This window comes from Arvicola amphibius, chromosome 4 (assembly GCF_903992535.2).
Source record: "Arvicola amphibius chromosome 4, mArvAmp1.2, whole genome shotgun sequence".
NCBI lineage: Eukaryota > Metazoa > Chordata > Mammalia > Rodentia > Cricetidae > Arvicola > Arvicola amphibius.
The window spans coordinates 138,680,840-138,704,293 of record NC_052050.1 but is presented as its reverse complement, the minus strand read 5'-3'; the positions used below and the strand labels follow the sequence as shown (position 1 = coordinate 138,704,293).

At 45.5% G+C, this 23,454-nt stretch overlaps 1 protein-coding gene across 3 annotated transcripts in view; it reads right to left on the bottom strand.

The window, feature by feature from the left end:
* Rbpms (RNA binding protein, mRNA processing factor) overlaps window positions 1-23,454 on the bottom strand; it is a 149,343-nt gene that overhangs the window by 53,753 nt on the left and 72,136 nt on the right. For all 3 annotated transcript variants that reach the window (XR_005284925.2, XM_038324578.1, XM_038324579.2), the window contains exon 4: window positions 23,180-23,242. Coding sequence is in view for 2 of the 3 variants with exons in the window: in XM_038324578.1 (XP_038180506.1) it covers window positions 23,180-23,242 (63 nt within the window). In the remaining variant the exon portion in view is untranslated. The remainder of the gene's footprint in view (window positions 1-23,179; window positions 23,243-23,454) is intronic.

Genomic DNA, 23,454 nt, shown 5'->3' with positions numbered 1-23,454 from the left:
GGGATAACGTATCATTGTAACCCAAACTCAGATAGGCCCTACCTCAGGCTACACGGCACTAGAATTCCAGGCCACTGACAGGCCACCAAACAATAAAATGCCTTACCAGAATGGTCCTCTCAGGCTTTAGAAACACCCACTTCTCATGAAGACCACCACCAGTGGAAGACTTCCTTCCAATTCTCACCGGCACGAATGGTGCTGTGGTAAACTAGTCATTCCCTTTTTGTAGTGTATTTTGTCTCACGAGGCAGCTCTCCCTGGCTGTCCTGGAACTCACTACATAGACTAGGCTGGTCCAAACTCTGGAGATCCCTTTGTTTCCTGAGTGCTGGAACTAAAGGAGCGCATTACTACCAGGCATGGCTCATTCCCTTTCCACACGGTACTTCCTAATCCCAGGAAAACCTTTCAGTTAGACCCTTTATGAGTATGAGCATTCACATCAGTGCTGACGTACAGGTTTGTATTGTGTGATTATAATTCATTGCTTTATGACTGACAGCCTCATTCTACCCAAACCTTGTCTCGGAGGCTTTCCAACCCATGGATCCAACTGTTGGCAGACTTAAGAATCTCTATCATCCTCCCCCCTCCCCCAAAAAGACTAAAAATCTTCAGAATAGCAATGTGTGGCGTGCTAAGTTTTACTGTCAACTTGACATGACTTAAAGAGTCAAGTGTGAAGCCGGGCGGTGGTGGCGCACGCCTTTAGTCCCAGCACTTGGGAGGCAGAGGCAGGCGGATCTCTGTGAGTTCGAGACCAGCCTGGTCTACAAGAGCTAGTTCCAGGACAGGCTCCAAAGCCACAGAGAAACTCTGTCTCGAAAAACCAAAAAATAAAATTATAAAAAAAAAGAGTCAGGTGTGAAGACAGACACTGGAGTGGGGAACTGTTCAAATCAGGCTGACTTGTGGCCACGTCTGTGAAGGATTATCTGGATTCATGACTGACGTAGGAAAGCCCAGGCCACTGTGGATGGCAACGGAGGCTGAGTACGGTGGGGCGCACCTCTAATCCCAGCACTGCAGAGGCAGAGGTAGGTGCTCTCTGAGTTGGAGTCCAGTGTGGTCTACACAGTCAATCCAAGACAACCAGCACAGGTACAGAGAAACCCTGTCTCAAAAAACCCAAACCCAAATCAAAGAGGAGGCTCAGGGTTGAGTTCCAGCACCTGCACGGAGGCTCTCTACTCTAACTCCAGCTCCGGGGATCTTAACACCCTGACACCTCCTGCTGGCCTCTGTGGGTCTGCCCTCACATACACGAAACACTCATACACATAAACTAAGAATAAATAAATCGGCTGCGCACGGTAGTGCGTGCCTTTTGTGTCAGTGTTTCGGAGGCTGAAGCAGGAGGATAGCTCTCATTTTGAGGCCAGCTAAGTTTACACATTGAGCTCCAGATAAGCAGGACCTACACAGTGAATCCCTACCTTTAAAAACAGAGAGAAGAAACATTAAAACAATAAAATAAAAGGGCACGTGGCTGCTGCCGTGAGTTCCTTTCCTGTCACTACCCCCGAACATACAACACAGCTATTTACACTGCATCCGGAGTTCCTCATCTAACCTCCAACCCTGGGAGGAGGCATGACCTCTAAGCCATCTACAAAGGCGCGCTAGTGCTTTTCCCCTTAGGAGTTAGTTTAAGTTAGTTAAGTAGGCCTGTCAATGGAGGAACCACTCTGTATGCTGAGTGGTATTCCTGGCATCTTTTTAATGTGCTCACACCCACAAGAGCAGCCTAACTGCGGGTGCTTTACAGGTTCTCACTGCTAACTAAATCTGGTAGGTTCATCTGCCTTTTTATCTCCTTGGCCAGCAGCCAAAATCCTAAGCAAGCTGCCCAGACACTCTAAGGTCGGTCTCTCTTCTGAAGACCCCTGCCACCTCCACACAGCTGCTGGCAGACCTCCTCGGCTTTCTCGTGCTCTAAGACAGAAACAGGGCTTTCTTCCTCTTCTCCAACTCCCTCTTTCTGGCTGTTGTCAGGAATTACAATCTGCTGGCCCTGTTATTCTAGTAAGATGGTCCTTGAGCATCCTTCTGAGCCCGTTTTAAACCACTTTTTAGCAAGATTAAAAACTCACAAAAGGACATCACTATTCCCTAGTAAGCTCTAACCCCCAGCCCCAAATTCTAATGAATTTACTGATAGGAAGGGTCTTATGTAGCCCAGGCTGGCTTGAACTCCCAGTCCTCTATGTCTCCCCTTCCCAAGTGCCTGGATAGATGGATTACAAGGTGCCACCACACCCCAACCCATCGATTCTACTGTGTGTTCAGCTGAGCAATCCTACGAAACTGCCTCTACTGGTGAGCAACATACCGTCCTCACCCTCCCTGCTCGCTCTAAGTGTCTTGCTTCTTCAGGTTAAAGGTGATGGCTACTTCCTATCGGAATGTTCACTTTCTCACGGTCTGGTGATCACACATCTCTGAGACGCATGTACATCAAACAATAATTACACTAGAGAGCATGCCCCAGGTTCATCTTGCTCAGACTTTGCTGGTTGAGTCTTGTCCTTCTCTACACTCGACTCCAAATGGAAATCCTCTTCAGCTTTAAGGAATATGGGTTCTAGAAGCAGCCCAGCCAGGTGTATGTGCCAAAGGGGGAAAGAAAAGCTCTTGCTTAATGAGCAACAGTGTTTTGCCCAACCAATCCATTCTTACTTTCAAATAGAGTAATTTGTACTAGAAATCACACAGAGAACCATAATGTAGGAAAATGGTTCCTTTTATAGTAGTCTTCTTGGCTCTTCCTTAGCCTTAAGAACCTCTAACTCAAGTCTGGAGAGACGGCTCAGCTAAGAGTAGGTACCGCTTCCAGACAACCTGAGTTTGATGTCAGCATCACCTCCGTAATTCCAGCTCCACGAGACCCAACATGTCTGGCCTCCGTGGGCACCACTCATGTGTACACACAGATACACACACACACACACACACACACACACACACACACTTAAAATTAAAGCAGATCTTTTTAAGAATCACCTGACTTCCATACGGTTAGGGTAACATCAATAGAACAGCCAGCACAGATCCCAGAAAACAATAAGAAACCAGAGGAAAAGGTCCCCCAGCCAAAGCCAGGCTTGCTACTGAGCCAATCAATGGTCTTTCTAGACTAATGTCTACTATCCCTTCTGATGCACAGCTTCATGGTTTCTGGCTGTAAAATCTCATGTTCTGGAGCCCTTCTATTATCATCTGGTTTTCCTAGCCAACACTCAAGGTAGCTTCTTCACGACCTGGTCTACGTGCTAACCCCCCCCCCACCTGTCTTATCACCGACCACATGGAAGACATTACTAACTATGCCTTCTTTCTCTGTACAGAGGCAGTACTCTCCTGGAAGTCTTAAATCAAGCAGTGTGGTGAGCCTGGAGGGAGGGTCAGGAAAGTGACTTCCTGCCCAATCATCAGTAAATACCAAGCACTGAACAATTGAGTTGAACCAACAGTGTTGGTTACTGTAAGCAGTAGCAACAGAAAACAGTACCCGGGGAAGGAAGCACTAACCGAGCTCTCAATAAACAGAGTGGTGAGCTGTGCTGATCCTGGGGAGGTTTTCCTAGGTCTTTAGATTCAAATTCCATGAGATCATCAGTTGGCTGGGATTTACTAAACAGTGACGGGTTTCCCAGCAACCTGCTCCTTCTATAAGAAAGTCACTTCTCTTCCCTACAGTTGACCAGAACCAGATAGTAACAGTCGAGAGAATGACTTCTATTACCCATTCGGAAAGACTTCAAACTCAAGTTTTCCAATCACAACAGTATGTGGGAAAGCCATGGGCAAGATAGTCAGAGGCTGGAAGGGGTTTAATTATACAATATTATGTTCAAAATATTGCTTTTGGCTAGATGAAGTGGTACTTGAGAGGCCAAAGGAGGTCAAGTTCAAGGGCAGTGTGAGCTATGCAGTGAAACCCCGTTGCAAAACAGATTTCTTCTACCACAAGAAATGTATTTGAGGATTTTCTTCTACTTCAAAAATAAATTCTGTACCCATTAGCAATCATTCTTTCTCCTTTTTCTCTTCCAACTCTTCCCCCAACAAACACTCATAATAATGTTTTCAATCTATATGGATTTGATTATCTAGTTTGGATAATTCAAATAAATAAAATGTAGCATTTTCAAACAGGACCCTTTATCAAGAATAAAGTTTTCCAGTTCAATTATTGTGTATCATTCCAGATAGCACAGGCTATCCCACCGATGATTGTTTTTATTGTTGACTAATATTCTATTGTGCAGAGATATGAAATAAGCACATGCTATTAAACAGCCTTTCCCCAGCTAATGGCAGGAGATTATTTCTGTGTGCACACAGACACACATCTTGGTGCCTGTACGGAAGTCAGAGGACAACTCGTAAAAAATACTTCTGTCCTACCTACTACCGTGTGGGTTCTGAGGATCAAACTCAGGCTGCCAGACATGGCCACAGGGACCTTAACTCACTGAGCTATCTCACTGCCCTGAGTCAACTTTTTTACTGTGTTACATATTAGCCCATTACAGATACTTGGGAACAGATTTCTGTATGAACACATACTGTGACCTCTCTTTGAGCAGAACTATATCATGAGGTAATTCTCCGTTAGCTTTTCTAACGCTATCAGACTGTTTCGATTCCGCCCACCAATGCCCAAGCATCCGGATTTTCCTACTCCTCTGGCCAGACACTACCTGTTGCCTGTCTTTATGTTCACAGTCTACAGAGTGTGAACGGACACACAGTTATGGTTCTGATTTGCATCCCTCTTATAGGAAGAGTAAGTCCACTGTTTTCCAAGAGCATTTTGGTCACAGGGAGGAAATATCCTGGGGACAAACTCCCAACAGAATAGAAGGAAATTAAATGAAAGTACTTGTGAAATTAAAAGCAAACGTTAGGAATAAAAGCTGCTTTCTGATGCTGTTGAAAGGCATGCCATTTTCATCCCAGCCCAGCAGGTAAATACACTCGTTTCAGCGGCTCCAAGGTCTTACGGGGGCTGAAACATGAAACAGATTTAGAGTTTTCGTGAGTGCTATCAGCTTTCACTTCTGCCAGCATCATAAAACGGATTAGAACCAGATTCTAGACAGCCTTTAAGCAAAGCTCTCCCTAGGTCTGTGAAAACAGCCTTTTCATTCCAATGACAAGGCAAAGACAAAGCCCTCCAGGTCATCAATAACCACGGAGTGGGCAGCAGCCATTCAGAGACAATAGCCATAGTTAAAGGGATGACCTGACAAAAACAGGAAATAAAATAAAATAAAAAACAGGGTAAAAAAAATTCAACACCAAAAAAATCTATCTTGCATTGCTGTTATTTCTGAGAATTAGAAATCTTCTACCATTTAATAAACACCATTGTGTCCCAGTGATACGTACAATAATTTAAAAGAAATCGTGCAAACCGCTGAAGGCCAGGCAAATATCTATATGAAGCAAGAAATTCACCCAGTTTCAGAGCTGGGAATTTTGGAGACTTCTTAACCTAGAGTGTTCAGCTGTGGACAGGACTGCTTACTGGCCTTTCTTCCCAGCCAATTAGGGATAATTGGATCTGTGAGGGTGTGTGGGGCTGCTGGCCACCTGGGGAGGGAAGGATGATACCGGCCTACCGGAAGAGCATAAACCTCACTGCAGTGCCAGGGGCAGAACTCAGAAGGAAGTATCTGCACAGCATTCACGAGGTCTCGGGTTCAATCCCCTGTAGGAGTTGGAGGGTGCTGTGTTAGGCTCATCTTAAACGCCATGAGCCTCTGCCACCGTGAGAGAGGAAGAGCCACCCGCATTAAGTAATCCGCTCTCATCTCCAGGTGAGTGCTGAGAAGCCACCAGAACTCAATTTTCTGCTTCTCTGGCCTGGGACGGGTTTCTAGTTTTATAAAGACCACATTGTTCTGCTCATCATCAAGGTTGTTGTTCACTCTCCGCTGTGCTGAAACCGGGTGCATGTGGGTTCCGGAGAAGAATGAACAAAGGAAGGCATCCATCAGATGGCTGTGTCTCATACCTTCCTAAATAAGGATGCTGCTGGCAGAAACCTCAGGACTGTTAATACCACAGCGAGGGCTGCTGGGCCATGGCCCGCTCAGACTATGGCGGACCAATCACACCCTGTTCTTTTCCCTAATCCAACCACCCTCGAGAAGTGCTTGCCCTGGCTTCAGCTCAGAATAATCTAATTTAAGGCTCACTGTCCAAGCTTGAGTTAGACCCACATGACAGTGTATGTGCCTCTCCATTAGTAAGACATTGCTATGCTTCAATAAACAGAGCCCCTTCCCAGGGCTGTCTACGGACATGTGGTTGTGTGGCTGATGGAGTCGCAGACACAGGGATATGAATCAGGCACAGTTCCTTGTTAAACGAAGTGCCAGGGTGCTAGGTGCCATCTACCTCCATTTCAGTCCGTGAATGAAACTCAAAACCATGAAACTTGCACTCAGGAGCCAGAGACAGGCAAATCTTAACAGGCTCCAAAGCTAGAGAGAAACCCTGTCTTCAAAAACCAAACCAAACCAAACAAACAAAACAAAAAAAAACAAAAAAAAACAAAAAAAAAAAAAATCAACTATGAAACTTTATATTGCTTTGAAGTAACAGGAAGGAGTATTATTCCATACCTAGGCTAGAATGGACCCAGAGGCTTAGCCACTATTTCCAGACTGTATAATTCTTACCTCTGACAAACTAAGGTTTCTGAGTACTAAAATACAATTAACTTGACCGGTCCAATAGCTCACCCTTCATTAACCAACTGGGTCAGGGAGTCTGAGGACAGGACACTTCCTAGTGACCAGGCAACTTCCTTAAAGGCCATGAAATGAGGCTTTGCTCTCATTTATATGATGAAATGGCATTTTAACACCCCCCCCCCCCAACACACACACACCCCACTAAGCCATCTGCCTCGGGTTATGAACTACAGTGGGGAAACCCTTATTACTGTTCCAGGTGGTCTTGCTTGCTTGCTTAATTTCCTTTCACCGGCTAGCCAGGAGCAAGCAGGTAAGAAAGTGCATGGTCCAGGAACACCATCACCGTCGGCAGTGGCTAAGGACTGTGGCAATTATAAACACCTCAAGTAGAGGCCACAGCTTTGTGGAACTTCCTTGCAAGCAAGCTTTCAGGCTTTGGGGACAGGCTTTGGGGACTAAATGCTACCGTTCACTGCTGCTCTCCGCACTTGGGACATCTTAGCTACAAACAGAGTGAGAACCGTGGCGGGGAGTCTTCCCTGTGGGTGGTCAGATTAGTGCACAGTGTAAGACGGGTACAGATCCCTGGGGGCCCAGTGTTTACTAGCACATGCTATTCCTCCAAATTAGAAGCTTCCTTCCTCTTTGTTGCCGCCCCCTCCCCGGGCTTTTTTGGAGAGGTGTTTGCATGGCTTATGGAGGCAAAAGATGGCATTCCCAGGCAGCTGCTTGTTATCTGTCCGGAAGAGTTTTGTGAGAGAAATCTTTTAGTCCACAGGGCTTTTCTTCCTCTGTGAATGGCTAAACTCTGCTCTGCTTCGAGCCTCATGTCTGCTGATCCATGGTCTGACCTGCTCCTGGGGGCCTGGGCAAGCCGCAGAGACTGGATCCTCTCTGGTGCATGACTGAGGCAGACACCAGGAGCTATCAGACTCTATCCAGCTTGGCTGTCCACACAAGCTAAACTGATTTCCACTAGAACACATTTACTTTCTGTGAGCCAGGAACCCCTGTGCACATCACCGCGCCTGAGGAGAATCTGCTTTGTATAGGATGACTGTAAAGTCATGACAGGGCCTTTGAAGACACGACGAACTCCATCTTTAACGTGTCAACACAACCAGAGTTTATTTTCCAAAAGGTCAAGAGGCCACGGGTGTTTGAACTTTTGCCTCTATGTTCTCTGAGTCTCCTGAAAGGGTGATTGAAAGACCTGTACCCGGACAATGACAGGAAGGGGCTGTCTACAGGCCAAATACACCCAGCCAGCTACTCATTAAAGCAGAATTTTACTGGGTGGCTTTGAAATAGATATTATATGAAAAGGAACACGGGCCAGGGAGCAGATGGTACTCTTTTACCTAGGAATTCTGACAATAACATTTTCACTCCAAAGACCTCTGGAGGTAAACAGGGGGCCTGCTCTGGAAGGGACAGATCCGTCCTGGGTATCACAACACAGAGAGAGGCTGCGGCGGGCCTCTGAGCACTGTTGGGACAATACACACATAGAAGCATCGCCCTTTCCCGTCATGAAGTCGGGGTCACTCCCAATCCTTTCATTCAAACAAATGGGAAACAAGCGAAAGCTCCAACTGGCCCCACGATGCAGCACACAGGATACCCCAAGTTTGAGCACTAGCCCCCCACTAGCTAAGTGTGGTGGTATATAACTACTACCTGAAGTGGCAGAAGGACCAGAAGTTCAAGACCATTCAAAATTACATAGGGGGGTAGAGACAAGGTCTCAAACAGAAAGCTAAACAAAACCCAGAATATATGCCAAGCACAGGGCCCCAGGTTCAAACCCAAGCCACTGCTGATATCATTGTCATCATCACCAGCATGACCAGCACAACCACCACCACCATCATCGTTGTCACCACTAGCATGGGGTGAGATACAGAACAAATATCAGTGATCTACATGTGCTCAGTGGACACGGACACTGGCACCGGAGAAAACGAAACATTCAGAATTTTGACAGCTCAGTTTTTGTTGTTTGTTGTTGGGGGCTGATCATTCGTTCCTGGCCACTCAGACCCGAAACAATCGCACAGAAACTGTATTATTTAAATTGCTGCTTGGCCAATCACTTAAGCGTATGGCTACCTAGCTCTTCTATGTTAAATTAACCCATTTCTATTAATCTGTGTATTGCTATGGCTTACCAGGCAAAGTTCAGACATCTGTCTCCTCCAGTGGCTTCTCCCTGACTCCACTGCTTTCTTCCTCCCAGGATTCAGTTAGTTTTCTTACCTAGCTCTATTTCCGCCCCATCACAGGCCAAAACAGCTTCTTTATTCATTAACCAATAAGCAACACATATACAGAAGGACCTCCCACATCAGCTGGTTTTTGAGGAGGGGGGGGAGGCGGATAGAGGAAATCAGTGAACCATGTCTACCCCGACCAAGGACCTTATTGTACTTAACCAAGGCCTATGTGGGACTCAGTAAAAACTTCTGAGATTAGAAAGTGGGTAAAGAAAGATGAAATAGGAGGGTGTAGAGATGCCTTGGTGGCTGAGAACACCCAGAGGACCTGAGTTTGGGTCCCAGCACCAAAGATGAGTGGCTCACAAACAGTCTGTAACTTGGTCACCTGCATGCATATGGCATAGACAGACAGACAGACACTATTTTTAAAGTGAATTCAAAGCCGGGCGGTGGTGGCGCACGCCTTTAATCCCAGCACTCGGGAGGCAGAGGCAGGCGGATCTCTGAGTTCAAGGCCAGCCTGGTCTACAAGAGCTAGTTCCAGGACAGGCTCTAGAAACTACAGGGAAACCGTGTCTCAGAAAACCAAAAAAAGAGCAGAAACAAGGTCTGCCAGTGTGCGGATGTATCAGTCCTGACATTATATGTTCACCTATGAACACATGCTTAAATCATTGACCTTGTTAGCTGGTCTGTACTGAGTAGGAACAGTCAAGACAATGAACGTCGCTGGTAACAGCATAGCTGAGAAAAAGACAAGAGGGCTTATGTGTGAATTCACTGTGCACTGCACCTTAAAAACTAGCTGAACAGTCACTATCTGGCTCGGTGGGTCCAGGCCACCTGCCAGTACCTGTGCAGATCCGAGTTCCATGCCTACAGCACACATGGTACAAAGAGAGGAGATTCCTGAACATGGCATGACTCTCTCTCTCTCTCATTAAAAAAAGAAAAAGAAAAAAAGAAAAAAAAAACTGTGATTGGGTCTCATTTTATCCCAGGCTGGCCTTGAACTCAGAGACCCACCTGCCTCTGCCTCCCAAGTGCCACCAGGCCCTACGTCTTAAAAAGTTAAAACCTCGGGGCTAGAGGGGTGGCTCAGGGGCCAAGAGCACTGGCTGCTCTTCCAGAGGACCTGGATTTAATTCTCAACACCCACATGGCAGCTCACAACTGTCTGCAATTCCAGTTTCAGGAGACCTGTTACCCATGGCAAAAATATCAACGCGCATAATTAAAAAAGAATTAAAATCCTCAAACAAAACAACACCAAACTGGGTGTGAATGCACACACCTTTAATCCCAGCACTCTAGGGAGACAGAGGCAGGTGGATCTGTGAGTTCGAGGCCAGCATGGTCTACAGAGTGAGTTCCAGGACAACTAGGGCTGTTATAGAAAAGCCCTGTCTTGGAAAAACATAAAAACAAAAACCTAAATTCTTTGCCAAGTGATGGCAAATGGAAGCCACTTCCTTTCCCAAAGGCCGCATGTGCTCAGTCAGATGGCTGTGTTAAGGAAAAAGCCTGGAGTCACGGGGGGGGGGGGGGGGGGGGGGGGGGCGGCTTGGAATACTGACTTCACATCACCAGACTATATAGGTGTTTTAGAGACACAGTCACTTTTGTAAAGATAAGATTACTGGTGCTGGAACTAGTGTCTTAAGGATGCTTCGTCTTCTGATTATAGAAAATGAGGTCTGATTTTACATATTATCTATTACATACAGTGTTATCACACTACATACACTGACAGAAGAAGGCAATGGCCCCAAGGCCGTGTGAAGGAGCTTCACAATGTTGGGGTTTGGGTACTGCTACTAGGGTACAACATGAAGTCTCACAATTATAAACACCAAGTGTGAGCGTCCCGGTGTCTACTGTTTAAAACTTATGAAGAATAAAAGCATCGTAAGGGCGGCAGGTCAAGAAGACACATTTAACATGCTCGTCTCCCAGCCTTACCTAAGTGCTCCTTAGGTTATCTGAGGGCCATTAAACTTTCTACGCTTTAAGGATCATTCCGGAAAGTTTACTTTGAGCTTTTATTAGTGGCTGGTATAGAAGGAGGTTGGGGGACTGGGGAGAGGAGAAAAAAAAACAGCATTGACATAAACAAACTCTATAACTGAGAAAAGACAGTTGCCTGAACTTTCCGGGGCCGTTGTCAAAAGGCTTCCATTTTAAGATCAGACACGGGCTACAGTGGGCCCTCATGTCTGTTTATAGGCCCGCTCCTGCTGTCCAGCTTCCCTGCATGGAATGCTCCCACTCCCACGCTCTGTGCACTCCCCGGTTCCCTAACATAATGGGAGCAACAGAAGGGATCCAGTGGGTATAGCCTCACAATTACCAGATAGCAGAAACGCCTCAGAAGGGAAAGGGTCATTCTACAGTAAAAAATAATATATATGAGACTCTAATTTACTATTAATACTACTTTATTCCTACTAATTTATTACTGCTTATTAGCACTTTACTATTAATTCTACTTGACTGTGTATTGATGACTTTTACTTTACTAAGGATAAAATGGTGTCATCTGTCCCATTTTATTTACTATTCTCAAGGTCATACAGACAGCAATACAAAGCTTATTCATGATGGCCTGCGAAGTAGGGCAGAATTTGCACCTTACAAAGAGGGTCTCATGCACCCGGGCTAGCCCAAGCTCACCCCACAGCTGAAGACAGATGCCAGAGTGCTGGCATCTGTGCCCAGAGCTCTGAGCACAGCAGGCCAAGCACATCCTCGGTCGGAACCCAGAGCCGTGCACTCGAGGCCAGGATTCTACCACTGAGCTGTACGCCCGGCTTTTCCAAGCGCCCCACGCCATCCCCAGACAGGGTTTCTCTGTGTGGAGCTATTTTTAAACCTTTAGCACAAGACATGCATAGACATACACTTGTCCAAATGAGAATTTGGAGCTCGGGCCCAAGGTGACTGAAATAACACACAACAGTAGAGTTCAAACTTTAGGACACTGTAGAGCACTTCCTGTTTTGCACAGGGAGCAAAGCAATGGGCAAAGGGTATCTGACCCGGAAGAGGCCATGTCAAGGCTCTTCCACTGCACAGCAGTGGCAAGATCAGTCGTGCTGACAAGAGGGCTGAGAATGTTCCTCCCTCCATACGATAAACTCCAAGTCAGAACCGTCCCCAGCAGCTGAAAAAGGGGAAGGTTCTAAACAGAAACTCGGACAAGGACACAGTGTCAGAAGCGGAAGAACGCAGCTATGGGATAATTGTCCCCCTCCAATATTGCCGCCTTGAGACATATAAGGACAGCACTGCAGCTCCTTGCCCCCACCTCAGAGATCCAAGGGACTGACTGGTGAGTAATTCTGAGTCGACATTCACAAACATTCTGTCCCCAGTGGAATTTGGAATTCCAAAGAAGCTATTTCTGAAGCTCTGTTGGAAAGGGCACTTTCAGGATAAACAGAGCTCTCTCAAGGTTGTCACCATCATCAGTCTATGTCTCTACCAAACAGAACGCCAGTTCCTATAATAAAGTCCTCACTTTAAGGGGCTGGCGAGAAGAGTCAGCAGTGAGGAGTGTTGTGTTGTCTGCCCTGTTAAGGGAGAGACCTGATGCCCCTTTCTGCCTTCCACATGCGCTGTTGCATGCACACACCTGAACACACACACACAGTCTGACAACAGGAAGCTGTAGGCTGTGACATCTTCAAAGGTGATTATCAAGATAGTCTCTGGGGCCGGTAGTGTGGTCAAGAGTTCATGCTTCCCATGCAAGAGGCCCTGGGTTCACTAACACTCTCCTTCCTTCCTCAGTCTCCCATTTCAGTTCAGACTGGGATACGGATCTCTCTATAGGTATGAATTCTAACTACATTATACACAGCAACAAAAGCATTCTAACATAGCCAATATTAGGAACTTCTTAATCGGCAGTTGACATATTTTAGTCTTGAAGGTACTTGTATAGCGGGTTTTCTGAAGATGCTGAAGAGGGCAGAAATGGTTGGCTCGTGCCTTTGGTCCTAATACTCAGTGGCTGGGGCAGGAAGAGCCTATAGGCAGTGTCTGGACGACACAGGACATGACGAAGTGATGGAAGAAATGCTGTTTTCCTGCCGCCATTACCTCAGCCACACAAGGTCTTCACTGGTTCTACTCCTCGGCACTCTGAGAGGTCGGCCGAGTTCACCCGACTACCTGTGTCCTACTCTAGGCGTGGCCTTGGGAATCATGACAACTGTCTCCTAACACTGGAATTCTAGAGAAGATGCTGCTGCAGGGCTTTGTGGGGGTTCTAGACTTTATTCTTATTTTTCAAAAGCAGTAAGGAAATACTTTTAAACTTTGTTCCTTCGTCAGGAGAGTATCTTTCCTACCTAAACTTATTTTCTATCTCATGATGCTGTTTTGAAACTCTCTTTTGAGGTACCTCCATCTTTTTGATGTCCTGTAGGTAGTAAATACGGAGAAAACATCAGGGCAGAGACTCAAAAGCCGCAAAGAATCACTGGTACTGGTTTATATAAGAATTCTCTACTTGACTGCTGTCCTGAGAAATTCATTTTCAACTTTTAAAACAAGCTTAACAATAACTTCCTAAAACTTAGGAAGAACTGTTTTGGATGCTTTTATGTTGTGTCTCGGTTTCTTGGGGTGCCACCTTAGCTTTTCAAAATGTACTTTTGCTGGAAATTAAGGCGGACTTTGGATTTTAGGCTAATGTTGTAAGAAGAGATTTGGTCCAGATTTCATGTTAAGAATTAGTGTGACGTTTTACTCTTTTTGACTTTTCGGGGGGCCCACCACCCAGCTCCCAAATAAATCACACATGGAGACTTATTCTTAGTTAATGAATGCCCAGCTTTAGTTTGGTTTGTTTATTGTGAGCTTTTCTTAACTTACATTATCCCATCTACCTTTTGCCTCTGGACTTTTTCCTTTTCTTACTTCTATATATCTTCCTTACATGCTTACTCTGTGGCTGGCCCTGCCATCCTCCTTCCCTTGTTCTCTTGTTGCTCTGCCTCTTCCTATTTAACCTCTCTGCCTGCCAGCCATGACTATCCTTGTTCCTGCCTCGCTATTGGCCGTTCAGCTCTTTATTAGCCCATCAGGTGTTTTAGACAGGCTTCGCAGAGTTAAACAAATGCAGCGTAAACAAAAGCAACACATCTTTACGTCATTAAACAAATGTTCCACAGCAGAAACAAAAGTACCACACCTTAAAATATTCCCCAACAAGAAGTCTCACATGTTTGCTAAAGTATTTATTATTTCACTTTTTCTCTCTTGTTGGATGTGTGTGTGTGTGTGGGGGGGGGGGGGTAACGTGCACATGTATGTAGGCGTTCACACACTCATATGCACATGCAGAGAACAGAGGAGTATGTCAGTGGGCCTGCTCTTTCGCCCCTTGATTTCAAGACAGACTCTCCCTGAATCTGGGGCTAGGCTGATGGCCAACAAGTTCCAGTGATGCTTCTGTCTCTGCACCCCATCACACACACAGCACTGGGGTTAAGCAACTGTGATCATGGCCAACTGTGTATGATCACTATGGGGACTTAAACTTTGGCTTACAGAGCAAATTCTCTTGCTCAGTCTCCACTGACCTTTAGTTGGCTTCTTAAATGAGGTCTACCTAGCTGATATGCTGGCCTTTTGCTGTGTAGCTGAAGCTGGCCTTCAACGTTTATCCTCACGCTTAGAATTCAATTTTATAGCGTGTATTTTTCTAGTCTCACATTTACTAAACATTAGAAAATATGTTTCCAAGTTCGAGAAACATTTGCTCTCTTCTTACTTACATACAAGAAACCTTGGCTGAGCTTGTCTGGAAAAGGAGAAATCTTTTATGAAGCCTTGCGGCGAGAGCTCAGCACCCACTCAGCACGTGGAAGAAACAGGGTCCAACCCCAACACTAAAGAGGAAAGACATCAATACAGTCTCAGCTTCTCTTGCTCACCTTCCTATAGAGACATTTAGACAAGCAAAGCCTGCACCTGATTATAAAGAAAATAATGACATCCGATATTCCACCAATTTAACCATGTTCTGTCCAAAACATCGTTCATCTTTAAAGGGGCTAAGACTCACTCTACCCCAGTCCTAAGATTTAAAAATCTTTCTCACTGCAGGTTTACGACTGCACGTAACAACATCCTGGGGGTCGAATTCGCTGAAAAGGTAGAGGAGACAATACAGTGACTTCTGGGGCTGAGCTATATAATGTGGATATACAAATCTGAGAGCTGTTCCCAATAACACACCAGCTTTCTACCTGCCAAGTTCCCCAACATGTACATTTAAAATATTGGGAAATCAGATTCTCGGCGCTTCCTGAAGTACCTAAAACCACTGGAGCGGGGACAATGTCACATGCAGTACCTTTTTATTTAACGTAGTTGAAATATGCAGCAGTAGATCAGGACCACAATGATAATTCAGAGCCGTCACACGCAGCCCCCTGGGACACAATCATTACTCTGTCTACAGAACCTGGAGGGGTCGGTGTACCGGCAACATCACCAGGCAGTGTGATAACCCGTGGTCCTTTCTGCCTGTTTCCCTGGAGAATCCTCTCCTTCTTCCTGTGATCTGCACTTTCCAGTTTCCTACTAGATGCTCAAGAAATCGAAATAACACACATTCTTCTAAGGCAAAGACCAACAATAGCAGTCAAATTTCAAACTTCTGGAAGATATGTAAATTTTCCCCCAGCACAACACTGATTGATTGATTGGTTAATGATTGAGATACCACCATTGGATACATCATAAAACCAAATTCCTGACGTGGTTCTCCCAAGGAATTGCAGAAAGGTGCCACCATGCCCAGTTTCTTTCCAAGGGAAGTTTAATAACCATCCCTAAATGCAGCGTCACTTTAGAAACCTAGGACTCAACTCTCAGCATTGAGCACTTGTTGCCTAGTGCTTTGTTTGGTTTTGTTGTTTTTAATCTGTACTTGGGTTGTGCAGAGGCCCGGAAATGTGAGCCCATTTCCACGCTGACCAAAGGTCAGAGAGTTGGCACTAACCTCTAATTCCTTCAAGGTAGTGCTTCTACCTCCAAGGTCCCACCTAAGTATAGAATGGGAGCTCTGCTCTTTCAAGGTTATTGCCAGCCCTGGTACTCCAGGAATAAAGAGTCTAAGGATGTGACTGAGTTCCCTTTATGGAGATAACTTGGGATTCCACCCAGGGAGTAGTTTGCCTATAGAATGTTTTGGTCTAGTGTGTGAGCTTGGTTTGTATTGTTCTAACAACAGAATGTTTAACTATGGATGTAGCCCAATGCTCATTTCCTTGAATTATGTTAATAATGTATTCTTTTTGTCTTACTCCTACTTTTGGGGGTCAGGCGTATTTTCAGTACTCACTGGAATTCCTTTCCGATACTATCCTATATGTTTCTCCGTTTTATTATTTTCATTTGTGACTTCGTATTCTTTACTATATTTTCTTTCTTTTTTTTTTTTTTGCCTTGACTTCAGTGATGATACTATATTTTCTAAATCCCCACGCCTCTACCCTGGCAAGAGGTATTTTTGTTGAGGCTGGTCCCCAACATGGCTGGAACTCATTTGGGTTTATTTTTTTTAATGGTAAAGCTGGAGGAGGGGCTAAATTGAACTGAATGTGCGTGCTTGGGAGGGAAGGGGGGAGATGGGGCGGGGGGGGAGAGAGAGAGAGAGACAGAGACAGAGAGCGAGCACATGAGCACGCATTTCAGAAGTGAATGTGGACACCAGAGGATGACATTCTGGAGGAAGCTCTCACCCACCAGAAGACCCAACATGAAACTCAGGTCATCAGACCTGCACCTGGTGAGCCATTTCCACGACCCTTGGACAGCTTTTGAAGGCCCCAATAAGGCACAAGGTTGAAAGCAAAGAAGCAGACCTGACAGCTCCACTCCACCGAGTTTCTATACAAGCACAGCCCTAGTCTCCAACACTGTGACGTCAAATGGCTGTTTTAAAACTCTGCAAGTCAAGAGCAAGCAGTGATAAACAGACTCAGCAGATAAACACTGGGTCAGGCTCGTGATCTCATCTGGCAGCCCCGCTTACTTCCCATCCAAAAGTTCCAGCTGGGTTCTCATTAATCAGGGCCTTCCAACTACCTTGAGCAACAGGCTAAAGAGAAACTAAGGGAGAAAATTTCAAAAATGATAAGAAACATACTGACGTGGTGCCTAATGGGGGTAAGGAAGACTGAGATAGGCCATCTGGAGACGTGCATTTGTGAGCTTTGTTTAGTGGAAATAATTGACCCAGCTCACAAGCTGTATAAATATTAAGATCAAAAGTCCCAACTTCCACAGCTGTCAGGGAAGCCTGTGTACAGGAAACAGCACAGCAAATGCCTGACCAAACCCAAAGGCCATCTTCATGCTGCCTGGGATTCCTCCGGTACCTGGGAATCCGGCTATACCAAAACACCTGATGGCTAAAAAGGTATTTCCTGGTGAAGGTAATGTTACAAGTACTAGCGATTTCCCTTAACACTTCAGAACCAAGTGCAACCTCACATTACAGACGAGGAACCGGTCACAGAACAAATACACTAACGTCCCTCAAGCTAAAGGAAATTATGTGAAAGGCTGGAATCACTGCAGATAAATAACTGGTCACTACAAAGTTTGCTTGAATGCCCGAGTCATGAAGACTTCTTGATACCATTTCTGGTGGGTGGGTGGGTGTGTGTGTGTGTGTGTGTGTGTGTGTGTGTGTGTGTGTGTGTGTGTGTGCGCGCGCGCGCCCGCGCACAATATAAGGCACTATCCAGTGCTTTTTAAAACCTATTTTAGCTGAGCGTGGTGGCTCATGTCTTTATTCCCAGCACTTGGAAGGCACAAGCAAGAGAATCTGTGAGTTCAAGGACAGCTAGGACTACATAAGACTATAAAAACCAATCAAGCAACAATAAAAAAGTCAGAACTTTTTTAAATCAAAAATTATTAAAGCTTTTATAAAATGTATTATATCGTTAAAATTTCCCCCAAAAAAAGGGCATAATTAAGTTGCCTATCTCCACATCTCTCTCTCTCCACAGTTCCCCTTACCTTCCTTGCTTACTACAAATCATTTCAGAGTTGGTCCTCCCCTTCGGTTACTTGTTATAAAATATGCTGTTCAGGGGGAGGCATGGCTCTGTCACTCAGATCTGCCACCACAGAAGTGGTACCAGTCCCACAAATCATGGGAAGTCATATGGAATTCAAACATACCTCTCTCTTCAGAGGTGACTGCAGACTCTTCTTCCTCTCACCTCTCCTCTCTCTCCCCACTCCTTCCTTGTGAATAAACTATACCCACCTTCTCTGCATGGAGTCCACCCAGCTCTCACCCACTGCAACCAGCTGTCCCGCCAACCCGCCGAAGGGTGTAAGGCTTCTCGCCCGCTACCTCCTACCCATCAGGGACCCACAGAGGCCTCGGGTGGGGGGACCCAGCTGCCCCTCGGGGGACTGCACAGCGTTTCATCTGCCACCAAGCCTGATGACCTGAGTTTGATTCCTGGGTCTAAACTGTGGAAGGATAAAACCTGCTTCTACAAACTGTCCTCTGACTTCCCAATGAACCCACACAATAAACAAGAAATGTAATAAAAAAATAAACAAGAAATTATGATGGCAAGTACAAACCTCAAGGATTGCAAAAACTAAAAAAAATAGTAACAAGTATTAGGGCACAGAGAAACTGAAAATCCCACGCAAACTCACTGAAAAGGTGAAATCACTATAGAAGACAGTGGCAATTACCCAAAAACCTAAAAAGCACATAACTATAAAATTCCACACACAGATGTATACAAAGATCAGGAAACTGAGAACTGCATGCCTACTGGGCAAGGCAGCAACGGTCTCAGATAGATGCAGACATACAGACAGACAGACGCCAGCCAGCGCTGGTAATGTTCACCACACAACAGTCAAAAGGCAGAAAATAATATGGGTGGTGGTGATGGTGGTGCACACCTTTAATCCCTGCACTCTGGAGGCAAAGGAGGTCAGCCTGGTCTACAGAGTGAGTTCAAGGATAGTCACGGCTACACAAAGAAACATCTTAACAGTGGCGGGGGCGCAAGGGGGAGAACCGACAAGGACGGACACAATCCAGTGCCTCTCAACAGATGAATACATAATTATACCCATAAAATGCAGTACTTACAGAGCTGGCAATACAGGTGAGTTAGTGTGGGCAAGGACCAGTACTTCTAAGTAGTTAAAGAAAGAAAAAAAGTGTGTGTGTATTCTAAAAAAGTCGACAAGAAAAATTCTGCATATATCATACCAAAGAAAGAGGAGCCAGAAACAAAAAGAGAAAAAGAGAAACGTCAATATTTACAATTTGTAACTTCAGGCAGCTAGGAAAGTAGACTAGAGGTGAGCAGGAACTGGGCGCAGGACAGAATGTCTTTTGCTGGGGTAAAGAATGTTTTAGGAAATAGTGAAACTTGCACAACCCAGTGAGTTAGCGAAGTATAGGTGTAAAGGCTGTTCAAATGGCAAGGTTTTGTGCTAACATAATTTCAAAATACTTAACAAAGACATAATCAAAGCCACTGAAATGTATGGGGCATGAACTATTACAACAGAATTATTTTAAAGCAAAAAACAAACTATCAATCAGAGATCACACAGATCAATCACATTCTGAGAACACGCGAAGTACCACACTAGCTGAACTGAGATAAAACATACTGTCAGAGATGACGGGGGTCAATGAGTGCATTCTGGGAGGACACAGACTACCTCACTAGCTTAACTGAACGTAAACAGCAAAGGTAAGGTGGATTCATATATCATAAGCTTGATTCGGTCAGACTTCTCCGATTCTAGAAACCATGTAGGATAAGGGGAGGAGAGACGCCCAATAAATGGCATGTACTAAGGACCTCAGTTCTTCTCAGGCCGCTCATTTCCCACACCTTCACGGAACCTAGACTGAGATCCTGCTCACCCTGGGGTTCTGAAGCCCTAACTGCCATCGTCATTTATTAAACCAAGAACCCGATGAGGCGGCGATGGCAAGAGTGAGGCGAGGCGCTCAGTCACTCAAAAGACCCCGAGTCCCACGCTGCTCGCGGGCTTCACCCTTAGGCCTGTGTGTCTCTGCTAACAATTTCCAAACTGGGATTCTCACTTAACTGGGCTACCCTCGGATTAGCGCTTTACCTTTCAAAAGCACAAACACATTCTACAAGTCATGACCGGCTCTCTCATCCTCTTCCGTGGACCGGGCTAACTATCCAAACGTGATGGGCAAAGCAGGATAGACAGCTTGCTGTTGTGTTCAGAGATGAAAGATGTTCCTACTCGTGTGAATAATGGAACCATAGGCAGTCAAAGGGGAAATCTGGGCTTGAGCGGTTGAGAGCTGAATTTGGGTTCCTACAAAAGCAAAATATACTCCTTTACTCTAGGGGATCATGAACAACCTCAGACCACAGTTCAGTGCTACCAAATGCAACCTGAGGACACCGTCCCAAAACACTGTCCGACTGACTGGCGCTCAGGCTGGATGTGGCAGAAAAGCCAGTGGATCTAACAACCCACCGTCTGTCTGGGAAGGCTGACGCTAATGACTGAATTAGGCAGTTACCAAGATGAAGTAACAAGGAAAGCTGCAAACACGGAAGTGGCATGTGACGGTCGACTATTCTATACAAGGCACTTTCTGGATCAAGGTTTACATTTCTCAACAGTGGAACCAAACCAAATATTACACCACTTAACTATTCTCCAGGGAACTGAGGGAAGGCTTTGAAAAGAGCCTCAGCAAATGACACAAGGAACGTTTTGCAAGAACTGTGAGCCGTACATGTTTTTAACTCATCAGTCACAAAAGAGGATCCTGCAAAGGGCCAAGGGGTAAGCACTCAGGAAGATGAACAGTAGCTTTGTTAAGTACACTGCCACGATGGGTCCATTTTCTCTACAGACAGGGTGACCAAGCTCCATGGCTGTTTGTCCTGGACAGTGGGAAGCAATAGTCTATAACTGGCCCCACGCGTGTGGCAAGAAGCCAGGATGGAACATACTGGACTAAGATGGAGAGTCTGACTTTGAGTCACCTCCTAGCTCCGTCCACTATTCTTACTGAACCTCTCGTCCCCCTGTAGGTCTGTCCCCTTAACTGTACCGCTGCAGATGTTTCTAAGGTGTATGGAAGCTCTAAAAGCTACACATGCGAGTTTAGGACATCAAGAAAGGACAGTAGTAGCGCCTTTAATCCCAGCACTCGAGAGGCAGAGGCAAGGGGATCTCTGTGAGTTCGAGGCCAGCCTGGTCTACAAAGTGCAATGTGTTCCAGGACAGCCAATGCTACAGAGAAACCCTGCCTCAAAAAGCGGAAAAACAAAAATAAAACAAGAACAACAAAAATCCCAGCACCATCAACAACAAAGAACAAGAAAGAAATGAGCAGGACATTTATTTACAAGTCAGCGCTGAGCAGCAGCAAGCCCAGGCTCACTGACCCTCCCCCCCACGCTCCCTCCTGGCCCCACAACACACACACAAACACACAGAGACACAGAATATGATTGCTACTATTTGAGGTTCTTTTTGTTGCTCTTGTTTTGTTTCTCGACACAGGGTTTCTCTGTGTAACCGCCCTTGAACACCAACAAAAAGTGAAACGGTATTTGCAGGGTTCTACTCAGCATGGCAAGGGATGTTCCTTAAAATTAAAGCACATATCAGAACTCCAAAGATGGTGTTTGGTGGGGGATCGTTGGTCCTCCTTGTTTGTTCCATTTCCTGATGTGGCTACACTGAACAAGCCAAGCCTCCTTTCTCTGGGTGGTGGTTTGAATAAGAATGGTCTCCATTGGCTCACATATTTAAAAGCTTAGGGAGCAGCACTATTTGAAAGGATTAGGATGTGTGGGATTGCAGAAGGAGGTACATCACTGGGGGTAGGCTTTGAGACCCAGACTCTCTCTGACAGCTGCCTGTGGTCAGGATGTAGAGCTCTCTCTCAGCTACTTCTCCAGCGTGCCATGTTTACCATTTAAGATAATGGATTAATCCTCTGAAACTGTAAGCAAGCCCACAATTAATTTTTTTTTAAAATAAATAAGAGTTGCCATGGTCATGGCTTTTCATGACTAAGAAATAAATTGGTACCAGGAGTGGGTTATTACTTTGGATTACAAAAAAACCAACAACAACAAAAACAAAACAAAAAACCCAAACAGCTGAATGCTTAATCAGACATCCTACTAGGAGCATAAAAGATAGGGCTGAGAGTGGCCTGAAATGTGGGGGCGCAGCTCAAGAGGTTTCAAAGGCGAAGAATGGCCTAGAAACCATTCTTGTGGTATTTTGGCAAAGAATATGGCAACTTTTTTTTCTTTAACTAAAAAAAATCTACCAGCAGTTAAACTGAAAAACATGGGATTAATGGCATTAGAGGAGACTTCAAGAAGGCCAAGCACTAACTGTGTTATGTGGTTATTAGTAACCAATCTTAATGCAGCCCTAGAATGAAAAGGAGCGAATTGGACAAGAGAAATACAAAATGCGTAGTTTGAGGAGAAAAGGAGCACCAGGAAGTGTAATTGAGGGGGCCTAAGTTCAGTGCTTGAAGAGAGAAAAGGGTTAAAGAAAAGCCTGATGCTAAATGGGATAAACAGAATGCAAGACTCCACCCAGCTAAGCTTCAAATTTGTGGGAAGTAAAGAAAACCTTAAGCCCTGAAGGAAATCATCAACAACGAGAGTGGCCCTCATTATGGACTCAGTAACTGAATGCTCAGTCACCAGGGCAAGGGACTCTTTTAAAGGATTAGAAGGATTAAGAGCCGTGGCCTTTGGAGGAAGTGTGTCACTAGGGCTGGGCTTTGAGGTTTCAAAAGCCCACGCCAGTCCCAGTCTCTCCACCTGCAATTCAGGATATAGGCAGCTCTCATCCCACCATGTACCCCAAAAGGTGATAATGAAACCTCTGAAGCCCAGCCACTAAACGCCTTCCAAGAGTCGCCGGTCATGGTGTCTCTTCACAGTGACAGCACTGGCTGAGCCTCTGTCTCTTCTGTAGCATGTGGGGGACAAGAAGCCCACGAGACTTGTTAGGGCTGCTGCTGTTGCAGCCCAGGCTTTGACGCTGACTGAGACCTCCAGTAACACACGGGACTTCTAATCTACAGGGATTCTACTGTTTGGCATTGCCTAAGGAAATGCATACAATCAGAGCAGTGCACACTTACAATCAGCACAATACACACTTGTAATCAGAGCAGTGCACACTTACGTTCAAAGCGTTCTTTGCAGCCTCTGCTTCTGAGCGACTGTCGAAACTGACAAAACCTACAGGCTGAGGGAGAAAGAGAAAAACATCAAGAAAAAGAAAACAGAAATCACTGGCCATCTGGTGTCTGACTGAGGAGCTAAGATAAAGAAATGACCACAGGCAATGGGTAGAAATAAGAAAGCCAATCCCAAAGAATCAGGACCTAGTGGCTTAACCAAATTTCTCAAGTGAATCAAAGGGATGGTGAGGGCAGTTCTTCAAGGAAACAGCAAAGA